This window comes from Erythrolamprus reginae, chromosome Z, assembly GCF_031021105.1.
Source record: "Erythrolamprus reginae isolate rEryReg1 chromosome Z, rEryReg1.hap1, whole genome shotgun sequence".
Lineage (NCBI taxonomy): Eukaryota > Metazoa > Chordata > Lepidosauria > Squamata > Dipsadidae > Erythrolamprus > Erythrolamprus reginae.
Window position 1 is genome coordinate 151079761 of NC_091963.1, and position 18300 is coordinate 151098060.

The 18300-nt window shown below is 48.5% G+C and overlaps 1 protein-coding gene across 1 annotated transcript in view; it reads right to left on the reverse strand.

The window, feature by feature from the left end:
* CTDNEP1 (CTD nuclear envelope phosphatase 1) overlaps window positions 1-18300 on the reverse strand; it is a 32395-nt gene continuing 14095 nt past the window's right edge. The window contains exons 2-8 of the mRNA XM_070728915.1: window positions 15029-15095; window positions 12975-13093; window positions 8309-8380; window positions 5105-5221; window positions 4874-4985; window positions 1833-1917; window positions 1-834 (exon numbers count right to left, since the gene is read on the reverse strand). Of these exons, the coding sequence (XP_070585016.1) occupies window positions 774-834; window positions 1833-1917; window positions 4874-4985; window positions 5105-5221; window positions 8309-8380; window positions 12975-13093; window positions 15029-15095 (633 nt within the window). The 3' untranslated portion in view covers window positions 1-773. The remainder of the gene's footprint in view (window positions 835-1832; window positions 1918-4873; window positions 4986-5104; window positions 5222-8308; window positions 8381-12974; window positions 13094-15028; window positions 15096-18300) is intronic.

The following is an 18300-nucleotide window of genomic DNA, read 5'->3' on the forward strand; positions in this document are numbered from 1 at the left end:
TTTCGGTGTTTTCTCTTTTTTTTTCTTTTCTTTTCGAATTTCTTTTTGTCACTTCAGTTCAAAGCCTGTCTCACACCATCTCCTCCTTCGAGACCCCTGCCTGTCCCAGAAGGTCCGAGAAATAAAATTAAAACCGAGCCGTCCTGGCACGGTGGGGGGGGAGGGGAAGGGAGACCCATCCACCGCAAACCATCCGGAGCGGAAGGGCCAAAGAGGGGGGGGGGGGAAACGGAAGGACTCCTCGGGGATTAAAAAAGCCGGACTTTGGCCAGTCCTTCGAAAGGCTCTTTCTCGGAAGACGGAAGCGCCCTTATCCGAGGAATTGCAGGCTTGGTGGGGGAAGAGGAAACGGGAAGAAACAAAGCCCACGGAGAAGCTGGAAACGTGGTGCTCTTCCCACTGTGGAACACTGCCTCCTTTTCCCGAAACAACCCCCCCCCAAAAAAACCAACTCTGTCCAAGCGTCGCTGTCTGCGGCTGGTGCGTTTTTTCACCCCCTTTCTTGCGCATCCTGGGGCCGCTGGGGTCGTGTGCCACACAGTGCGGTCCTCCCCCCGCCTCTGCCCGGCTGAGTCCAATGCCAGTCCACGGGGCGCAGGGAGGGGGGCCAGAGGGCGGGGCCAGAACGAGAGTCCCTCCCGCGGGCCGTGCCGCCTGCCGGCTGAGTCTAAAGGCTGTTCTGTCCACCGCGGCGCCTGGCAAGAAGGGGCGGGTTACGATGGCGGGGTAAGGCAGAGGCTGTGGCCAAACCCTGAAGAAAGGAGGAGCCACCGTCACCAAAGGCGATGTTGATGCAGGTTGCGGCTGAGCACCGACCGGACGTCCGCTGTGAACCTGGATGGACGGGAGGACAGCAAATCAGGGATGCTTTGGCCGGCCGGCCAGCTAAAATCTTTTCTTTAAAAAAATAAAATAAAATCCAATCCTCATTATTTTACAATTAAATTCAAGGCAGTGGACATAGCCAACGCCTTCCTCCATGTAGTACAGACCAGTGTTTCCCCCTTTTTTGGGGGGGGTAAATATTTTTATTGATTTTTAACAATTTTTATATCACACAACATAAAACAGTGCATAGTGAATTGTGCCCACCACCCCGACACACACACATTCCCCACCACCAAATTGGGGGTGTTTCTTGTATAGTCCACTTGACCCAAGAGCAATATATCTATTTACATATTATAGAGTGATTCCAATTTTTTTCTTGTAGCTTGGTCTCGGATTCTGCTCGTCATATATCGTCTTACCTTGTCCCACCGTCCCATCAGCTGTCCCAACTCAGTTTCATTATCCACTTGAAGATATTTGGACTTCAACTCCCAGAATTCCCCAGCCAGCGAATGCTGGCTGGGGAATTCTGGGAGTTGAAGTCCAGGTATCTTCAAGTGGCCAAGGTTGGGAAACACTGGTATAGATAAGGTGGGACTAGAACTCCCCCTCTCCTGGTGACTGGGCCAAAGTCACCAACTCCCAGTCTCCTAGTGACTGGCTCAAAGCCACCCAGCTGGCTTTCATGGATAAGGTGGGACTAGAACTCCCAATTTCCTGGTGACTACCCCAAAGTCACCCTGCTGGCTTTACCGAGTTAAGGTGGGACTAGAACTCCCACCTTCTGGTGACTGGTCCATAGTTACCCAGCTGGTTATCATGGATAAGGTGGGACTACAACTCCCAGTCGCCTGGTGTCTTAACCACCAGACCCAACGCTTGCCAGCCAGCCAACCCCAGAACATGCCGCCAAGATAGGATTTGGGGCTTGAGACCACACTGTATTTTCCTCCCCCCCCCCCACAAGGCTGAGACCCCTCCCCAGTCGACAGGGCCCTTACCTCAAGGCATCGAGCATGGGGAGGAGGTTGAGGAGCGCCGTGTCACCCGGGTCGCTGAACCACGACTTGATGGGGATGGCGTTATCTGCCGGAGAGAAAACCAAGCACCTTGTTTCACCTGAGAGATGTTGGGAGGCGGGAAACCCAGGACCAGCCGACCACGGTACAAAGTCCGCCAGGCCCAAGTTCTGGGGCTCTCCGGAGGCCACATCGAATGGATGCCGAGCATGGAAAGAGGGTCCCATCAAAGCCTCCATCAGAAGGGTCTGAAACCATAGGCACTTTCAGGTCTCGCGGACTTCCAACTCCCAGTAAACTTTCTTAATAGAAGGTGGGAATAAAGGAGACGTAATATACCTTTGATTTCAGCAAAGTGGAAAGAAGCAGCTCGGGAATTCTGGGAGTTGAAGTCCACGAGTCTTAAAAAGGCCACCTTCGCAGGACACCTACCACCCCCACCCCCCAGTATTTAAAGTTCCCTCCCTGGGACCAAGGCGACCACATACCCCTCCCCCTAAAGACAATGGCTTGTGGACCCTCTCCCCACCCTTTTAGTTCTATGTACAAAACCAGTTGGGTTTGGCAATATGTAAACTATCAATGTATGTTTAAATGAATCATAACGCTATAGCTTTAAGAGCTAGTGTTGCAGTTAGCCACAAGAGGGAGCCAGCAACACCCCTGCCTGTCTCTCTCTCCCTGTGCTGTTCTCTGCTAGTTTGTCTGTGTGACTATGCTATCGAACTGTGTGTTCAAATGATGGTTTAATGTATTTTGTAAGTAAGGTTTATACTATTGTTTAATGTATTGAGAGAAGCTTATAATACAGCTGAGAGAGCAATCATGGGCTTCCTTAAGTCTGCATTGATTGCCGATCAATTTCCGGTCACAATTCAAAGTGTTGGTCATCACCTATAAAGCCCTTCATGGCATCGGACCAGAATATCTCCGGGACTGTCCTCTGCCGCACGAATCCCAGCGACCGGTCAGGTCCCACAGAGTTGGCCTTCTCCGGGTCCCGTCAACTAAACAATGTCATTTGGCGGGACCCAGGAAAAGAGCCTTCTCTGTGGCAGCCCCGACCCTCTGGAACCAGCTCCCCCCTGAGATTAGAACTGCCCCCACCCTCCTTGCCTTTTGTAAACTCCTTAAAACCCACCTCTGTCGTCAGGCATGGGGGAACTGAGATAACTCCCCCAGGCCTATATTGTTTATGTATGGTATGTTGTGTGCATGTTTTTTAAATTATGGGTTTTTAGTTTTAATTATTAGATTTGTATTCTACATTGTTTTTTCTATTACTGTTGTGAGCCACCCCGAGTCTACAGAGAGAGGTGGCATACAAATTCAATAAGTAAGTAAGTAAGTAAGTAAGTAAGTAAGTAAGTAAGTAAGTAAGTAAGTAAGTAAGTAAGTAAGTAAGTAAGTAAGTAAGTAAGTAAATTAGTAAGTAAATTAGTAAGTAAGTAAGTAAATTAGTAAGTAAGTAAGTAAGTAAGTAAGTAAGTAAGTAAGTAAGTAAGTAAGTAAGTAAGTAAGTAAGTAAGTAAGTAAGTAAATAAATAAATAAATAAATAAATAAATCTCTTCCCTGGGTCCAACTCAGGACTTGGCAACCTTAAACATTCCAGAGAGCCATTCGGACCCTGTTCTCCCACCAAAAAGAAAACACCCAGGAGCCAGAAAACTTTTCCTATGCTTGACTATTTCCTGAGCAGCCACCAAAACGAACATATGTAGTTGAATTAAAGATTTATATTTTTCTTTTGAAATTTTTTCTTGGATTTATCCAAAAAGCTTCATAAATTGCGCATTGGCGGGTGTCGCATGCTGCCGGTTGCGAGGCCTGTTTTGAGGGACAGGGAGCCACCGCAGAGGGAGGATTTAAATCCATGAGGAGGAGGACGACTCCCTCTGGCTCCACTTTGGGAAACCCAGAGGGCGGGGGGGGGGGGGAGTGGGGGGGGTTGCTCCCGCTTTCCGCAAGCTTTTCGTTTTTTGCCCAATAATCCTGCAAGTTCCACAAGGGCCCTGCAAAACTCGAGACACTTCCTGTGACAATGTGCCACAGGAAATGACTTGCAGATCAGGGTTCCCCTTGCAACCAAAGTTCAACCTCCCCTGCCCCCCCCTCGCACCGATGAGGCTCCCTAGATGGACCGTGAAACATCTGCAAGGAAGCAGCCAGCCCCACATTCCTTTCCCTCCTGCTCCCCTTCTTGTTTTCCCTCCTCTTCCTCCTCCTCCTCTCTTGCAAATTCCACTCCTTCCAACACTGATAATGTTCCCTAGTCGGCTCATGAAACGTCTCCGAGGAAACCCACCCAGCTCAGACCACCAAGGACCACCGTCCCTCTTCCTCTCCACCAACCTCCCTCTTTTTCTAGCCCTAATGACGTTACCTGGACGGGTCGTGACACCTTTGCACAGAAACCACCAGGCTGAGAGAGCAATAAGGACCCAGCCAAAAGGGTACGGAAGGCGGTTTAAAAATAATAATAATAATAATAATAATAATAATAATAATAATAATAATAATAATAGAGAAGACATTGATAACCAAAAAGAACAACAGTGAATGCCGATGACTTCTATTCACCAGAAAATAATTTGATATGCAACAAGACTGTAACTCTCCTTCTCTCAAGAGGAAATTTATGATATTTTTATGTTATTTGTAATTTTGTAATTGTCCTGGTGTTTTTTGTTTGTTTAGAAGTGTATGTATGTTTTTCTATTTTCTTTTTTGTGTATTGCAAATATTGCAAATATGTCAATGTATATATTTTCTTGATTATGCTTTTTAAAACAAATTAATAAAAATTATTTTTTTTAAAAAAGGACCCAGCCACCTTCTTCTTCCTCCTCCTCCTCCCCCCTTCCCCTCCACTTTCCGTCCCAAACCCTGATGGCATTCCATGGATGGGTCATGGAAACATTGTGTGAGAAAACTCGCTGGCTCAAGAGAACCATCCACAAAACTAAATTTAAAAACATTTAAAAAACAAAAAAAACCAAGAAACCCCCTCCGAGGGTCTTGCCTGGATGGCTCCTGTAAGCTCCTGGGGAATTGTCCAAGATGACAATGCTGGACAGGTCATTGTGGACCACCGAGAGGTCTTTGATGTAACTGCCCAGCTCCAAAGTGCAGTGCTGGAGGGGGGGGGAGAAAAAGAGGGAGGGACACGTCAGCCCCCTCTGAACGGCAACGGGGTCCACACACACGTGTGTGAATCCAGGTGAGGGGAAGGGGGTCTCGCGCGGCCACTCACCTGCCTGTAGTATCTCCGCCTGAGGATGCTCCTGTTATTATCTAGCTTGTCGGCTACAGCCGAGCCGTAGATTTCCATGCTGGCTGTGAAGACTACGAGCTCGTACCACTGGCTCACCTGGGGGGGGGGAGGAAGGAGGAAGAGGAGAAGAGGGAAGAGGCAGAAGAGGAGGAAGAGGAAAAGAAGGGGAGGTAGATGCAGAAGAAGAGGAAGAGAAGGAGGAAGGGGAAAAGGAGGAGAGAAGGAGGAAGAGAAAGAGGAGGAAGAGAAGGGGGAAGAAGAGGAAAGGAATAGGCAGAAGAAGAGGAAGAGGAGGAAGAAGAGGAAGAGAGAAGAAGGAAGAGGTGGAAGAAGGGGAGGGAGAGGAAGGGGGAGGAAGAGGAAGAAGAGAAAAGGGGAGGAAGAGGCCGAAGAAGAGGCGGAAGAGAGAGGAGAAAGAGAAAGGGAGGAAGAAGTAGAAGAAGAGGAGAAAGAGAGAAGGAGAAGGGGGAGGAAGAAGCAGAAGAAGAGGAAGAAAATGAGGAAGAGGAAAAGGTGGAGGAAAAGGAGGAGAGAAGGAGGAAGAGAAAGAGGAGGAAGGGGGAAGAAGAGGAGAGGAATAGGTAGAAGAGGAGGACGAAGAAGAGGAGAGGTGGAAGAAGGGGAGAGAGAGGAGGAGGAGGAACAAGAGAAAAGGGGAGGAAGAGGAGGAAGAAGAGGCGGAGGAAGAAGAGAAGAAGAGGGGAACGAGGAGGAAGAGGGAGGAAGGGAGGAGAAGGCAAAAGGGTGAGAGGTCTTTCCTTACAGAAATTCATTCCCAGAGACTCCCAAGGCCACTGAAGGGCAACTATGCCCACTTTAAAATTGGGGTGGGGGGGAGACTTCAGCTCCCAGAAACACACAAACACAGGAAAAAAAGCAGATCTCCCATAAAGGATCCATATCCCTCCTTGACCTTTCGGGTACTGGACGTGGAGGGATGGGCATCCCTACGGTCAGAGCCCCCAAGTGGACATGCACACACTCCTCCACCTGCTTTGCCCAGTTCCAACTCTGCCCCTGAACTTGCACACACACACACACAAGAGATACCACTGGTCTGTGTTGTGTATGCTCCCTTTCGGCCTGGGGAATGCTCGGATCCCGAAGGAGACAGGGATCTAGAATTGGTAAGTTTACCTGATTTACAGACAGAAAGAAATGTTAGTGAAGGAAGGAAAGACGATCCTGACCTACACATGAGTTAAGATGAATCAAATGACCAGGGAAGTCTTAATACCACTCTACTACGCCCTGGTCAGACCACACCTGGAGTACTGTATTCAGTTCTGGTCACCACACTTCAAAAGAGACGTTGAAACTCTGGAGAAGGTGCAGAAAAGAGCAACCAAGATGATTAAGGGATTGGACACCAAGACTTACGAAGAGAGACTGAGAGAACTGGGCATGGACAGCCTAGAGAAAAGGAGGGCCAGAGCGGACATGATAGCACTCTACAGGTATACGAGGGGATGTCACAGAGAGGAGGGGATCACTTTATTCTCCAGGGCACCGGAGGGCCGGACGAGGAACAACGGCTGGAAGCTGACCAAGGAGAGATTCAACATGGAGATAAGGAGGAACTTCCTGACGGTCAGAACGATCAACCAGTGGAACAACCTACCAGCGGACGTTTTGAACTCCAATACTCTGGACATTTTTAAGAGAAGATTGAACTGACACTTGACTGGTGTGCTATAGGGTTCCTGCTTGGGCAGGGGGTTGAACTCGATGGCCTTCATGGCCCCTTTCAACTCTAACAATAAATAAATAAACAAATGAATGAATGAATGAATGAATGAATAAACAAACAAATAAATAAATAAATAAAATGGGCAGGACTGGGGATGGGTCAACCCCTACTTCAGACGCCACCAGAAACGATTACAAGAAGTTAGAGGGAAGAGATTTCAGGATCTTAGAGAATGAGGAACTAGTTAATTAATTACGTCACATCCGGGTGTGAACAGAAGAAGCAGCTGATTACGTTCAATCTTGTCGTCCCAGCTGTGCTCTGGCAAGTAGGCAAAGGATCGTGTGATTTATAACCTGTTTTTATGGCTCCTTGCTAGCGCTGATTGGCCCATAAATTTTAGAATGACTTGTGGAATGTATTGATGTTACTACCGAGATAATCTGCTTAGCTGCTTAAGAGGGAGACAGGGATGAGTGGCACTGCATCAGAGCAGATGTATTAATGGAGACTGAAGGGGAAAATAAATAAAAAAAGAAGCTGCTGTGTTTTTACAAATATAATGCATCTGGTAATCATTTATTCCAATTATTATCTGAATTAGCCTGAAACCAGAACAGCCTGCAGGTGGCTGACGAAGAAGAGGAGGAACAGCTGGGTCCTGTTCCTGATGCACAGAAGACAGAGGAGAGGAGAGCAGGGGAAATATAGCAGGGCCCCACTTTCTGGCCTGTCTAGCCTTCCGTCTCCATAATCAAGAGTGTTGTGGTGTCTACAGCAGCTGAATCAGAAGAGGAAGAGGAGGAGGCAGCATGGGAATCAGGGTCAACATCCAGGCAACTTGAGAGCTTTGAGGGTGGGAAGAGGAAACGGAGCTGTCAGAGAGAGAGAGACAGAGCCTGGGCCATCCGTCCGCCCTCCAATGGAGAGTCAACAGCCCCCCCCCCCAGGTCTGGAGGTGGCTGATGAAGAAGAGGAGGGACAGCTGGGTCCTGTGTCTCATGCATGGTTAGGCAGAAAGCAGAGGAGAGGAGAGCAGGGGAAATCTATGGGCCGGTCCTTGGGACGGAAGAGCCACCGCTGCTAGAGAAGTGCCCCCCACCCTCCCAGCTCTGGGGATAAAAGGCGGAAGGTGGAGATGAATAGGTGTGAAGACAACTACTCATCTCTCAGCCGGATGCATTTGTTAGCCTGCATTGACAGACAGTGAGAGACGTTTTGCCGGGGCTGCTGGCACTCCTAACAAAGGAGTCATTGATTCTGCCACGAGGGGTCTGTTGTGTTTGAGGGGCTGAGTCAGAATACAGAGGCCTCCTGAATCCCTCTGTGTGTGTGTGTGTGCGTGTTTGAGGGGAAGCTTCACATTCATAGCCGGGGCAATGTAACCTCAGAAACACACTCACAAACACACAGAGATACACACAAAGAGATACACACACACGCCGCACACATACATACACACACACACACACACACAAACATGGTGTGCTTACCACTTCTAGAAAAAAATCCACGTGCGGCCTCTTATGTACAAAAAAACGGACTGGATGCTTATCTATGACGACCTGGGAAAAGGAACGGTCATTAGAAAAAAAAAGGAACGGTCAAAGAGCCACAAAGCGCACGGACAACCAAACCGTGCAACCAACTACGCCCATTTCCTAGAACCAAACTACTGAGGGTCCCTACAGCCTTCTCTAAGCGGTTTAGAGTCAGCCTCTTCCACACCACCACCAGCCCCCCCCCCAAGCCCATCCCTCAAACTGGGTCCTTGTTTTATCGACTTCGGAAGGATGGAAGGCTGAGTCAACTCTGAGCCGGTCAGGATCGAACTCCTGGACAGTGGGCAGAGTCAGCCTGCAATATTACCTTATAAACAATGTGCTATTACAGGATGGATGGATGGATAAGATAGGTGGATAGGTAAATGGATAATAATAAATGATAGGTAGGTAGGATTATATAGATGGATGGATAAGATGGGTAGGTAGGCAGTTGGTTGATAGATAGATAGATAGATAGATAGATAGATAGATAGATAGATAGATAGAGACAGAGACAGAGAGACAGACAGACAGACAGACGGATGGGAGGAAGAAAGGAAGAAAGGGAGGGAGGAAGGAAGGAAGAAGGAAAGAAAGAGAAAAAAAGAAAGAGAAAAGAGAGAGAAAAAAGAAATAGATAAATAGCATTGGATAGATGAATGGATGGACGGACAGGATGGACAGATTAGATAGGTAGGTAGGTAGGTAGGGTGAGATTTAGCAGATATGGATGATAGGCTGATAGATACAGACATATTTGATGGGTGAACAGACAGATGATAAGAGATATATAGATGATATATGGTTGACCGGTAGGCAGTCAGTCAGATTAAAAGTAAATATTGGGTGGATAGATATAGCTGATAGACCGATAGATGATATAAAGATAGACATAGATGGTCAGACAGACGATTGAGCATCTATAAGTTAGATAATTAGACAGACAGACTCTTCAGAATTGGAGACATTTAATTTAAAGCCAGGGCAAGTTCCTGAGCTCTTCCAGATGGACAGGCGCCTGCCCCCCACCACGCATCCCGAACCCCTCCTCAAAATTGAGGTAGAAGCTGGAGCCCAGCAGCATCTGGGAGGGGCCTTTGGCCTGCTCTGGTGAGACACAGATCTCCAGGTCAAGAGCACCTTGGACCCATCTTTTGACCCAGAGAGACTGAGTTCTTTCTTTCTCTCTCTCTTTTTAATTTTTTTTTTCCGCCAACCATATTCATATATTTATCAATGCAAATACCTTGGAATAGATCAATAATATACATAATTATACTTTTTCCCCTCTCCATCATTCTAGAACCAACATCCTATGATGCCCATATTACTTCTAACCAGAGGTCTGTTATTCTTCCTTCCTTCACTCTCCCCTCCCTCTTACTCCTCCTCTCCCCCTTCTTCCTCCTCCCTCTTTCTCTTCTCCTTCTACCTTTCTCCTGCCTCTCCCTCCTTCTTTATCCTAAGTGATTTCCCCCCCCCCCAATTCCTCTTATTTAACAGACTGAAACCTTGACCCCATACATTACCAATATCTTTTCTAAGTTTGTTATTATTATTATTATCAATCATTTCTGCATTGGTTGCCCATCAGTTTTCGGTCACAATTCAAAGTGTTGGTTATGACCTTTAAAGCCCTTCATGGCACCGGACCAGAATATCTCCGGGACCGCCTTCTGCCGCATGAATCCCAGCGACCGGTTAGGCCCCACAGAGTGGGCCTTCTCCGGATCCCGTCAACTAAACAATGTCACTTGGCGGGATCCAGGTTAAGAGCCTTCTCAGTGGCGGCCCCGGCCCTCTGGAATCAACCCCCCCCCGGAGATCAGGACTGCCCCCAGCCTCCTTGCCTTTCGCAAACTCCTTAAAACACATCTCTGCCATCAGACATGGGGAAATGGATTCCCCTGGGCCGTTCCGTTTTATGCATGGTTTATATGAGATGTATGATTGCTTTTATATTAAGGGTTTTAAATTCTTTTAACTATTGGATTTGTACTGTTTTTATTGTTGTGAGCCGCCCCGAGTCTTTGGAGAGGGGCGGCATACAAATCTAAATAATAATAATAATAATAATAATAATAATAATAATAATAATAATAATAATATACAGTTAAGGCATGAGGGTTATCCGGAAAGAAAGGTTACAAGGCCCATCGCTCTTGCAGGGAAGTTGTTGTGTAGCAGGAAGCCGGCAGAAGAGAACGGACAGTGCCAGGGGTCAATAGATTATCAACTGGCGTTGTGGGTGAAGGTATGTATGTATGTATGGATGGATGGATGGATGGATGGATGGATTGATTGGATTTGTATGCCGCCCCTCTCCGCAGACTCGGGGCGGCTAACGACAGTAATAAAACAGTATATAACAATAATCCAATACTAAAAACAGTTAAAATCCCATTATATAAAAACCAATCATGCATACAGACATACCATGCATAAAATTTTAAAGGCCTAGGGTGAAGGTTAGAGATGAGCGTCCTCATTCCGTTTCCCTCTAAGTGTGAAGTATGCGCTGTAATGCGCTGCCTGAATGCTAAGGGGCAGGAACGCTGCTATGATGGGGGCCCAAGATTTTTCTCACCCATCACAGCAGTGTTCACACCCTTGGCATTCAGGCAGCGCAATACAGCGCGCACTTTGCCCTTGGAGGGAAACGGAACGAGGACGCTCCTCTCCAACCTTCACCCACAACGCCAGTTCTGTCCCACACAGCAAATGAGCAGCAATGAACTTCCAATGAAGGCTCAGGCACCGGGCGTTGAGATGAAATAGCCTCCTGCACAATCAGTTGTGGCTGAGCACCGATGATAACAAAGGAAGGCCCTCAAGCGGCCAAAGTTCAAAGCCAGAGGGGAGGATAGAAGTGATAAGCGAGGTTTTCCAAACAAAATGACTCACAGACTTAACACTGTAATTGCTCCGAACTAAAGAAAGGCAAAAAAACTCTCAATGCGGTTTTTTGCTTCAAACGGTCAAAGGTTGATTTTCTGCAAATAGAACCTGCCAATCTCCCCCAATTTTACACACAGAAACATAGAAGATTGACGGCAGAAAGAGACCTCCTGGTCCATCTAGTCTGCCCTTATACTATCTCCTTTATTTTATCTTAGATCTATGTTTATCCCAGGCATGTTTACATTCAGTGACTGTGGATTGACCAACCACGTCTGCTGGAAGTTTGTTCCAAGCATCTACTACTCTTTCAGTAAAATAATATTTTCTCACGTTGCTTCTGATCTTTCCCCCAACTAACTTCAGATTGTGTCCCCTTGTTCTTGGGTTCTCTTTCCTGTTAAAAACACTTCCCCCCTGAACCTTATTTAACCCTTTAGCATATTTAAATGTTTCGATCATGTCCCCACTTTCCCTTCTGTCCTCCAGATTAGACAGATGGAGTTCATGAAGTCTATACACCGTAGGATCATAGCCTGTGCACAAGTCCTCCTTCTGAGTCTGCACAACTGCTGTTGTCTCTCTTGTATCCTTCTCACTCTTGCATCCAGAATAGGATCTCTCACCTCCTCTTCCTCATCAGACAGGGGCAAAGCCCCAGTTGGGCGTTTTATAGTCTCTGCAGGACCCACATACACTATCTCTCTCTCCTCCTCACTGTCCAACTCCTCTGACAACCACGCAGGCCAACCATGCCCAGACGGACCCGACACTTACAACACTGACCACTGGCAATGCTCCTTCTCTTCTGCCGGCTTCCGGCTACACGACAGTCATAGCGACTTCCCCGCGGACACTCCCCATGAGCGCTACGTGCCTTGTAACCTGATTTTCTGGATAACTCTCTCTATCCAATCGTAAAATTGCACTCGCACTTTATCATAGTCTATGATATGAGACTATGGAAGGAAAAGCAAGTAGGATGTTTGGCTGCATAGATAGACGTATCACAAGCAGGAAGAGGGAGATTGTGATCCCGCTATATAGAGTGCTGGTGAGACCACATTTGGAATAATACTGTGTCCAGTTCTGGAGACCTCACCTACAAAAGGATATTGATGGAACTGAATGGGTCCAAAGACAGGCTACAAAAATGGTGGAAAGTCTTTTAAAAAGCATAAAATCTATCAGGAAAGACTCCATCTGTAGAGTCTGGAGGACAGAAGGGAAAGGGGGGACATGATCGAAACATTTAAATATGTTCAAGGGTTAAATAAGGTTCCAGGAGGGAAGTGTTTTTAACAGGAAAGTGAACCCAAGAACAAGGGGACACAATCTGAGGTTAGTTGGGGGAAAGATCAAAAGCAACATGAGAAAATATTATTTTACTGAAAGAGTAGTAGATGCTTGGAACAAACTCCCAGCAGACGTGGTCGGTAAATCCACAGTAACTGAATGTAAACATGCCTGGGATAAACATAGATCCATTGTAAGATAAAATGCAGGAAATAGTATAAGGGCAGACTAGATGGACCATGAGGTCTTTTTCTGCCGTCAGTCTTCTATGTTTCTATGTTTCCTTATCTTTCATTTTCATTCTCAATCTGTTTATCTCCGCACAAGGGAGCGAGCTCTCTTCACACACAGACACATACATAGACACATACATGGCTTGTCTCTGACCCCCCCCCCCCGCTCTTTCAGAAGAGGGTCTCACCTTCAGGATGAAGTCAGGGGGGGTCCCTGGCCGGACGGTCGGCCTGAGGACCCCGTCGTGGTGGGAGTGGATCAGCGTCTCGTCCAGGTCCAGGACTAGAATCTTCCGCTTCACCTGATCTGCCGGAGAGAGGGGTGGGGGGTGGGGGCAGCGGAAAAGGAGGCGGAGGTATTTTTCTTAATGGCTTTTTTCCATGGCAGGAGGGGTCCTCGACTTACGACAACAGTTCCGGTGGCTAAGCGGGACCTTTGTTATTATTTATTTATTAGCATTATTTATTAATTAAATTTGCACGCCGCCCAACTCCCCGGAGGAGTCTGGGCGGCTTACAACAACTAAGAAACAACATAAGAACAATATACAGTGATATCTTGTCTTACGAACTTAATTGGTTCCGGGACGAGGTTTGTAAGGTGAAAAGTTTGTAAGACCAAACAATGTTTCCCATAGGAATCAATGGAAAAGCAATTAATGCGTGCAAGCCCAAAACTCACCCCTTTTGCCAGCCGAAGTGCCCGTTTTTGCACTGCTGGGATGCCCCTGAGGCTCCCCTCCATGGGAAACCCCACCTCCCTGGACTTCCGTGTTTTTGTGATGCTGCGATTTCGGTGAGGCTCCCCTCGCTGGGAAACCCCACCTCCCCAGACTTCCGTTGCCAGCGAAGCGCCCGTGTTTGCACTGCTGGGATTCCCCTGCAGCATTGCAAAAACACAGAAGTCCAGAGGTGGAGTTTCCCATGGAGGGGAGCCCTCAGGGGAATCCCAGCAGCGCAAAAACGGGCACTTCGCTGGCAACAGAAGTCCGGAGGTGGGGCATCCCAGTGGCGGCGGTGGGTTTGTAAGGTGAAAATAGTTTGGAAGAAGAGGCAAAAAAATCTTAAACCCCAGGTTTGTATCTCGAAAAGTTTGTATGACGAGGGGTTTGTAAGACCAGGCATCACTGTATTAAAAAAAACCCAATATAAAGCCATTTAAAAACCCAATTCATATTCAACCAGCTTTGCCCTGTTTTGCGACCGTTCCGACCAGGGCTGTTTAGGGAAATGGACGCCGTGGCGAAGTTAAGTCACAATGGGTCGTTAAATGAATCCAGCTTCCTTCCCCGTGGATGTGGCTCGTCCGATGGTCGCAAAAGGGGATCATTGCGTGACCGTCGTAGAGATGAGTCGGTGGCCAGGCCTCCGAATGTAACTCACTTGACCACATGGGGATGCGGCCACGGTCGTTAAGTGCCACAAATGGTCCTGGAGTGTCACATTTTGTCACTTTGAACGGTCACTAAATGAACTGTTGTAAGTCGAGGAGCCTCTTTGGGGATGAGACGCTCTTCTTAAACAAAACCTTACGGGGAGCAAGGACCTTGCCCCCACCCCACCCACGGCAAGATTATAGGTAGCCCTCAACATACGGCCACAACCGCTAAGTGTGACTGTTGCTAAGGGAGCCTCTTGTCCCGTTTAACAACTGCTCGGTTGCAAAGGGATTCCCTGCTGTCGTTAAGCGAGTTACACGGCTCTTAAGCAAATCCAGCTGGTCCCATTCGACTTCTGGCTCATCGGAAAGGTCGCAAAATGGCGATTATTATTATTATTATTAATTAAATTTGTATGCCGCCCCTCTCCGCAGACTCGGGGCGGCATACGGATGATGTCACACACACACTCACACACACACACATCTAGAACATTCCGACTGTTGTAAATAGGAGATCAATGGCCAAGTGGCTGTTTGTAGCCGTCGTGAATACGAGTTGTTTGGCAAGCGTCTCATTTCTGTTCGTGTGACTGGTGGGAAGTGGGGGGGGGGGGGAAGGGGGGATGCTGCCACGGGCGTTAAGTGTGGGGGGAAAAACCCCGGCCTTAAGTCGCTTGTTTTCAGTGCTGTCATGACCTGAGGACGGGAACTGAATGGACATGATGGATTTTTTTTAAAAAGAAAAATTGGGGAGCAGCCCCCCGGTGGGGGAGTTGGGCCACTGTAGAGATTTATTTGATCAATAGTACCCCTTCCAGCCCCCAACCCACCAGTGAACATCTGATGTGTGAGTGTACTTACTCAGTCGTTCTCGCGAAACCCGGGAAAGGGGGAGGATATCGTACCGCACCGTCTGATACTGGATCACCTGCCGGCAGAAAACAACAATGACAACAACGCCAGGGTGGCTGGGACTCTGGAAAACCGGCTGGCACCCGAGCGCCTGGCAGGCCGGGGGGGGGGGGGGCGCGGCACCTGGACGCAGGAGTCCAGTCCAGGCCGATCAGGTGGTTACATGACCCCCGATGCAAGGGCTGCGGGTTCAAGTGCCGCGAGGCTGGCCGGGACTCCTACGTCAGGCTTTCCTGAGTGGTCACAGGGATGGAGATGAAGGGAGGAAGGGAGGAGGGAAGGAAGGAGGGGGGAGGAAGGAGGGAAGGAAGGAAGGAAGGAGAAAAGGGATGGAGAGGGAGGGAGGGTGGGAAGGAAGGAAAAAAAGGGAGGATGGCCGGGAGAAAGGAAAGGGAGGAGGATGAGGGAGTAAAGGAAGGAAGGAGAGAAGGGTGGGAAGGGGGGAAATGGGGAGGGAGGAAAGGAAGTGAGGGAGGGAAATGAGAAGGAATGGAGGAAAGGAAGGAAAGGGAAAGGAAAAGGAGAAAAGAGAAATAAGGGAGCAAGGGAGGGAGGGAGGAAAGGAGGGAGATAATTGAAAAAGAAAGAGAGAGGAAAAAGGAGAAAGTAGTGAGGGAGGGAGGGAAGAAGGGAAGATGAGAAAAGAGGGAGGGGGGAAGGGGAGGACCTTGTGCCACCCAGGCAGGCCATCCATCACAGGGGGCAAGGGGGCCCGGAGGCCCAGGGGGCACCTTAACATTGAGAAGTTTTGCCAAGGCTATTCTGGGCTCTGCCCGCCAGCTGCTCTGGCCCAAAGGCCGAGGGCCTCCTCCCCAAGGGCACCAGGACGGACACAGGCCCAGCCGTCTCCCCTCGGCTTCTGACACACACGCAGGTGCGTGCCAACAGCTCCCCCCCACCCCCATTGCTGGTGCCTCCGGCTGGCCCCCTCCCACCCCACCGGCTCTTCTTCCAAAATTAGCTTCTTGCTGTTGGGAAGCCGCCCAAGGTCCCTGGGTCTCCCAGCCCAGTGGAGGGGGAAGGGAGGAATTGGGGGGGGGGGAGCTGGACAGCAAGACCTCCTCCAGACCTTCCTGTTCTGGATGGTGGGGGGGGAGTGGCCACAAGCTATTACACTGAGAAATGGTACCCATATTTGGGAAAGAAAGAGAGAGAAAGAGAAAGAAAGAAAAAGAAGGAAGGAAAGAAGGAAGGGAGGAAAGGAAAAAGAAACAAAGAAAGAAAGGAGGGTGGGAAAGAGAAAAGAGAAAGAAAGAGAGAGAAAGAAAAAAGAAAGAGGAGAGAGAGGGAAAGAAAGAGAGAAAAAAAAGAAAGGAAAGAAATGAAAGAAAGATAAAAGTAAAAAGAGAGAAAGAGAAAGAAAGAAAAAGAAGGAAGGAAAGGAAAAAGAAAAATGGGAGAAAAGAGAAAGAGAGAAAGAGAGAAAGAAAAAAGAAAGAGGAGAGAGAAAGAGAGAAAAGAAAAAGAAAGGAAAGAAATGAAAGAAAGATAAAAGAAAAGAGAGAGAAAAAGAAAGAATGAATGAAGAAAGAGTGGAAAGAAAGGAGGAGGAAGGAAGAGGGTTGGGGGAGTGGAGGAAGGAGTCTCCTCCTCTCAACCCAATGCCTGAGAGGGTCTTTACCCAAGGAGGAGGATGCCCCCCCCACCTGGCCTATTCCTGAGGATGGGGGGGCCACAGCCCTGGGGACCCTGCCACCGAGGAGTAAAGAAGCCCAATGAGTTGAGAGAGGAGCGACCTTCTTATCCTAATTACATTCCCTCACCCCTAAATTATTCTCCAAATTAGAGGAAAAAATAAATAAATAGAGGAGTCAAACAGAAGAAAATAAAACTGGAGGCTTTTAAGAAGAGGTTGGCTGACCCTTTGCCCAGAATGGAGCTGGAAAACGGGTTGGACTAGGTGACCTCTAGGGTCCCCTTCCACCTTTTGGTATACAGTACTGTTCTGTTATCTGGGGAGAGGGGATGACTTTGTACCCACCCCCAGACACACACAAAGGAGAAAGAACCTATTTTCCACCCTGCCTGTCCTTGTTTTGGCTCCTGGATGATGGGGTTTTTTTTAGCAACCTGGGTCGTTCAATATGGTGAAGCGATTAGGAACAGGAAAGGAACAGGCGGTTCTCAACATACGACCACAAAGTTTCCGCTAAGCAAGGACGGCATAGCTTCGCCCCATTTTATCACCTTCCTAGCTAGCCACGCAACTGCAGCGGCTGTGCAGGACAGCTCTTTTTAAAAAAAAAACTTAACCAAACTCAAGGTATATTACATCAAACTGCATTCCCACCATCGGTGGAAGTGATGTGCCGGTGCCTGGACGCTGTTGGGGCCTGGATGGGTGTCAACAGACTCAAGCTCAACCCGGATAAGACGGAGTGGCTGTGGGTTTTGCCTCCCAAGGACAATCCCATCTGTCCGTCCATTACCCTGGGGGGGGAGTTATTGACCCCCTCAGAGAGGGTCCGCAACTTGGGCGTCCTCCTCGATCCACAGCTCACATTAGAACAACATCTCTCAGCTGTGGCGAGGGGGGCGTTCGCCCAGGTTCGCCTGGTGCACCATTTGCGGCCCTATTTGGACCGGGACTCACTACTCACAGTCACTCATGCCCTCATCACCTCGAGGTTCGACTACTGTAATGCTCTCTACATGGGGCTACCTTTGAAGAGTGTTCGGAAACTTCAGATCGTGCAGAATGCAGCTGCGAGAGCAGTCATGGGCTTACCTAGGTATGCCCATGTTTCACCATCACTCCGCAGTCTGCATTGGCTGCCGATCAGTTTCCGGTCACAATTCAAAGTGTTGGTTATGACCTTTAAAGCCCTTCATGGCATTGGACCAGAATATCTCCGAGACCGCCTCCTGCCGCACGAATCCCAGCGACCGATTAGGTCCCACAGAGTGGGCCTACTCCGGGTCCCGTCAACTAAACAATGTCGGTTGGCGGGCCCCAGGGGAAGAGCCTTCTCTGTGGCGGCACCGGCCCTCTGGAACCAACTCCCCCCGGAGATTAGAACTGCCCCTACTCTTCCTGCCTTCCGTAAACTCCTTAAAACCCACCTCTGCCGTCAGGCATGGGGGAACTGAAACATCTCCCCCGGGCACGTTTAACTTATGCATGGTGTGTCTGTGTGTGTGTCTGTTAGTATCTGGGTTTTTTTAAAAATATTTAAATATCTTAAATCTGTCTGATTACTATGATTTGTTTTACATGCTGT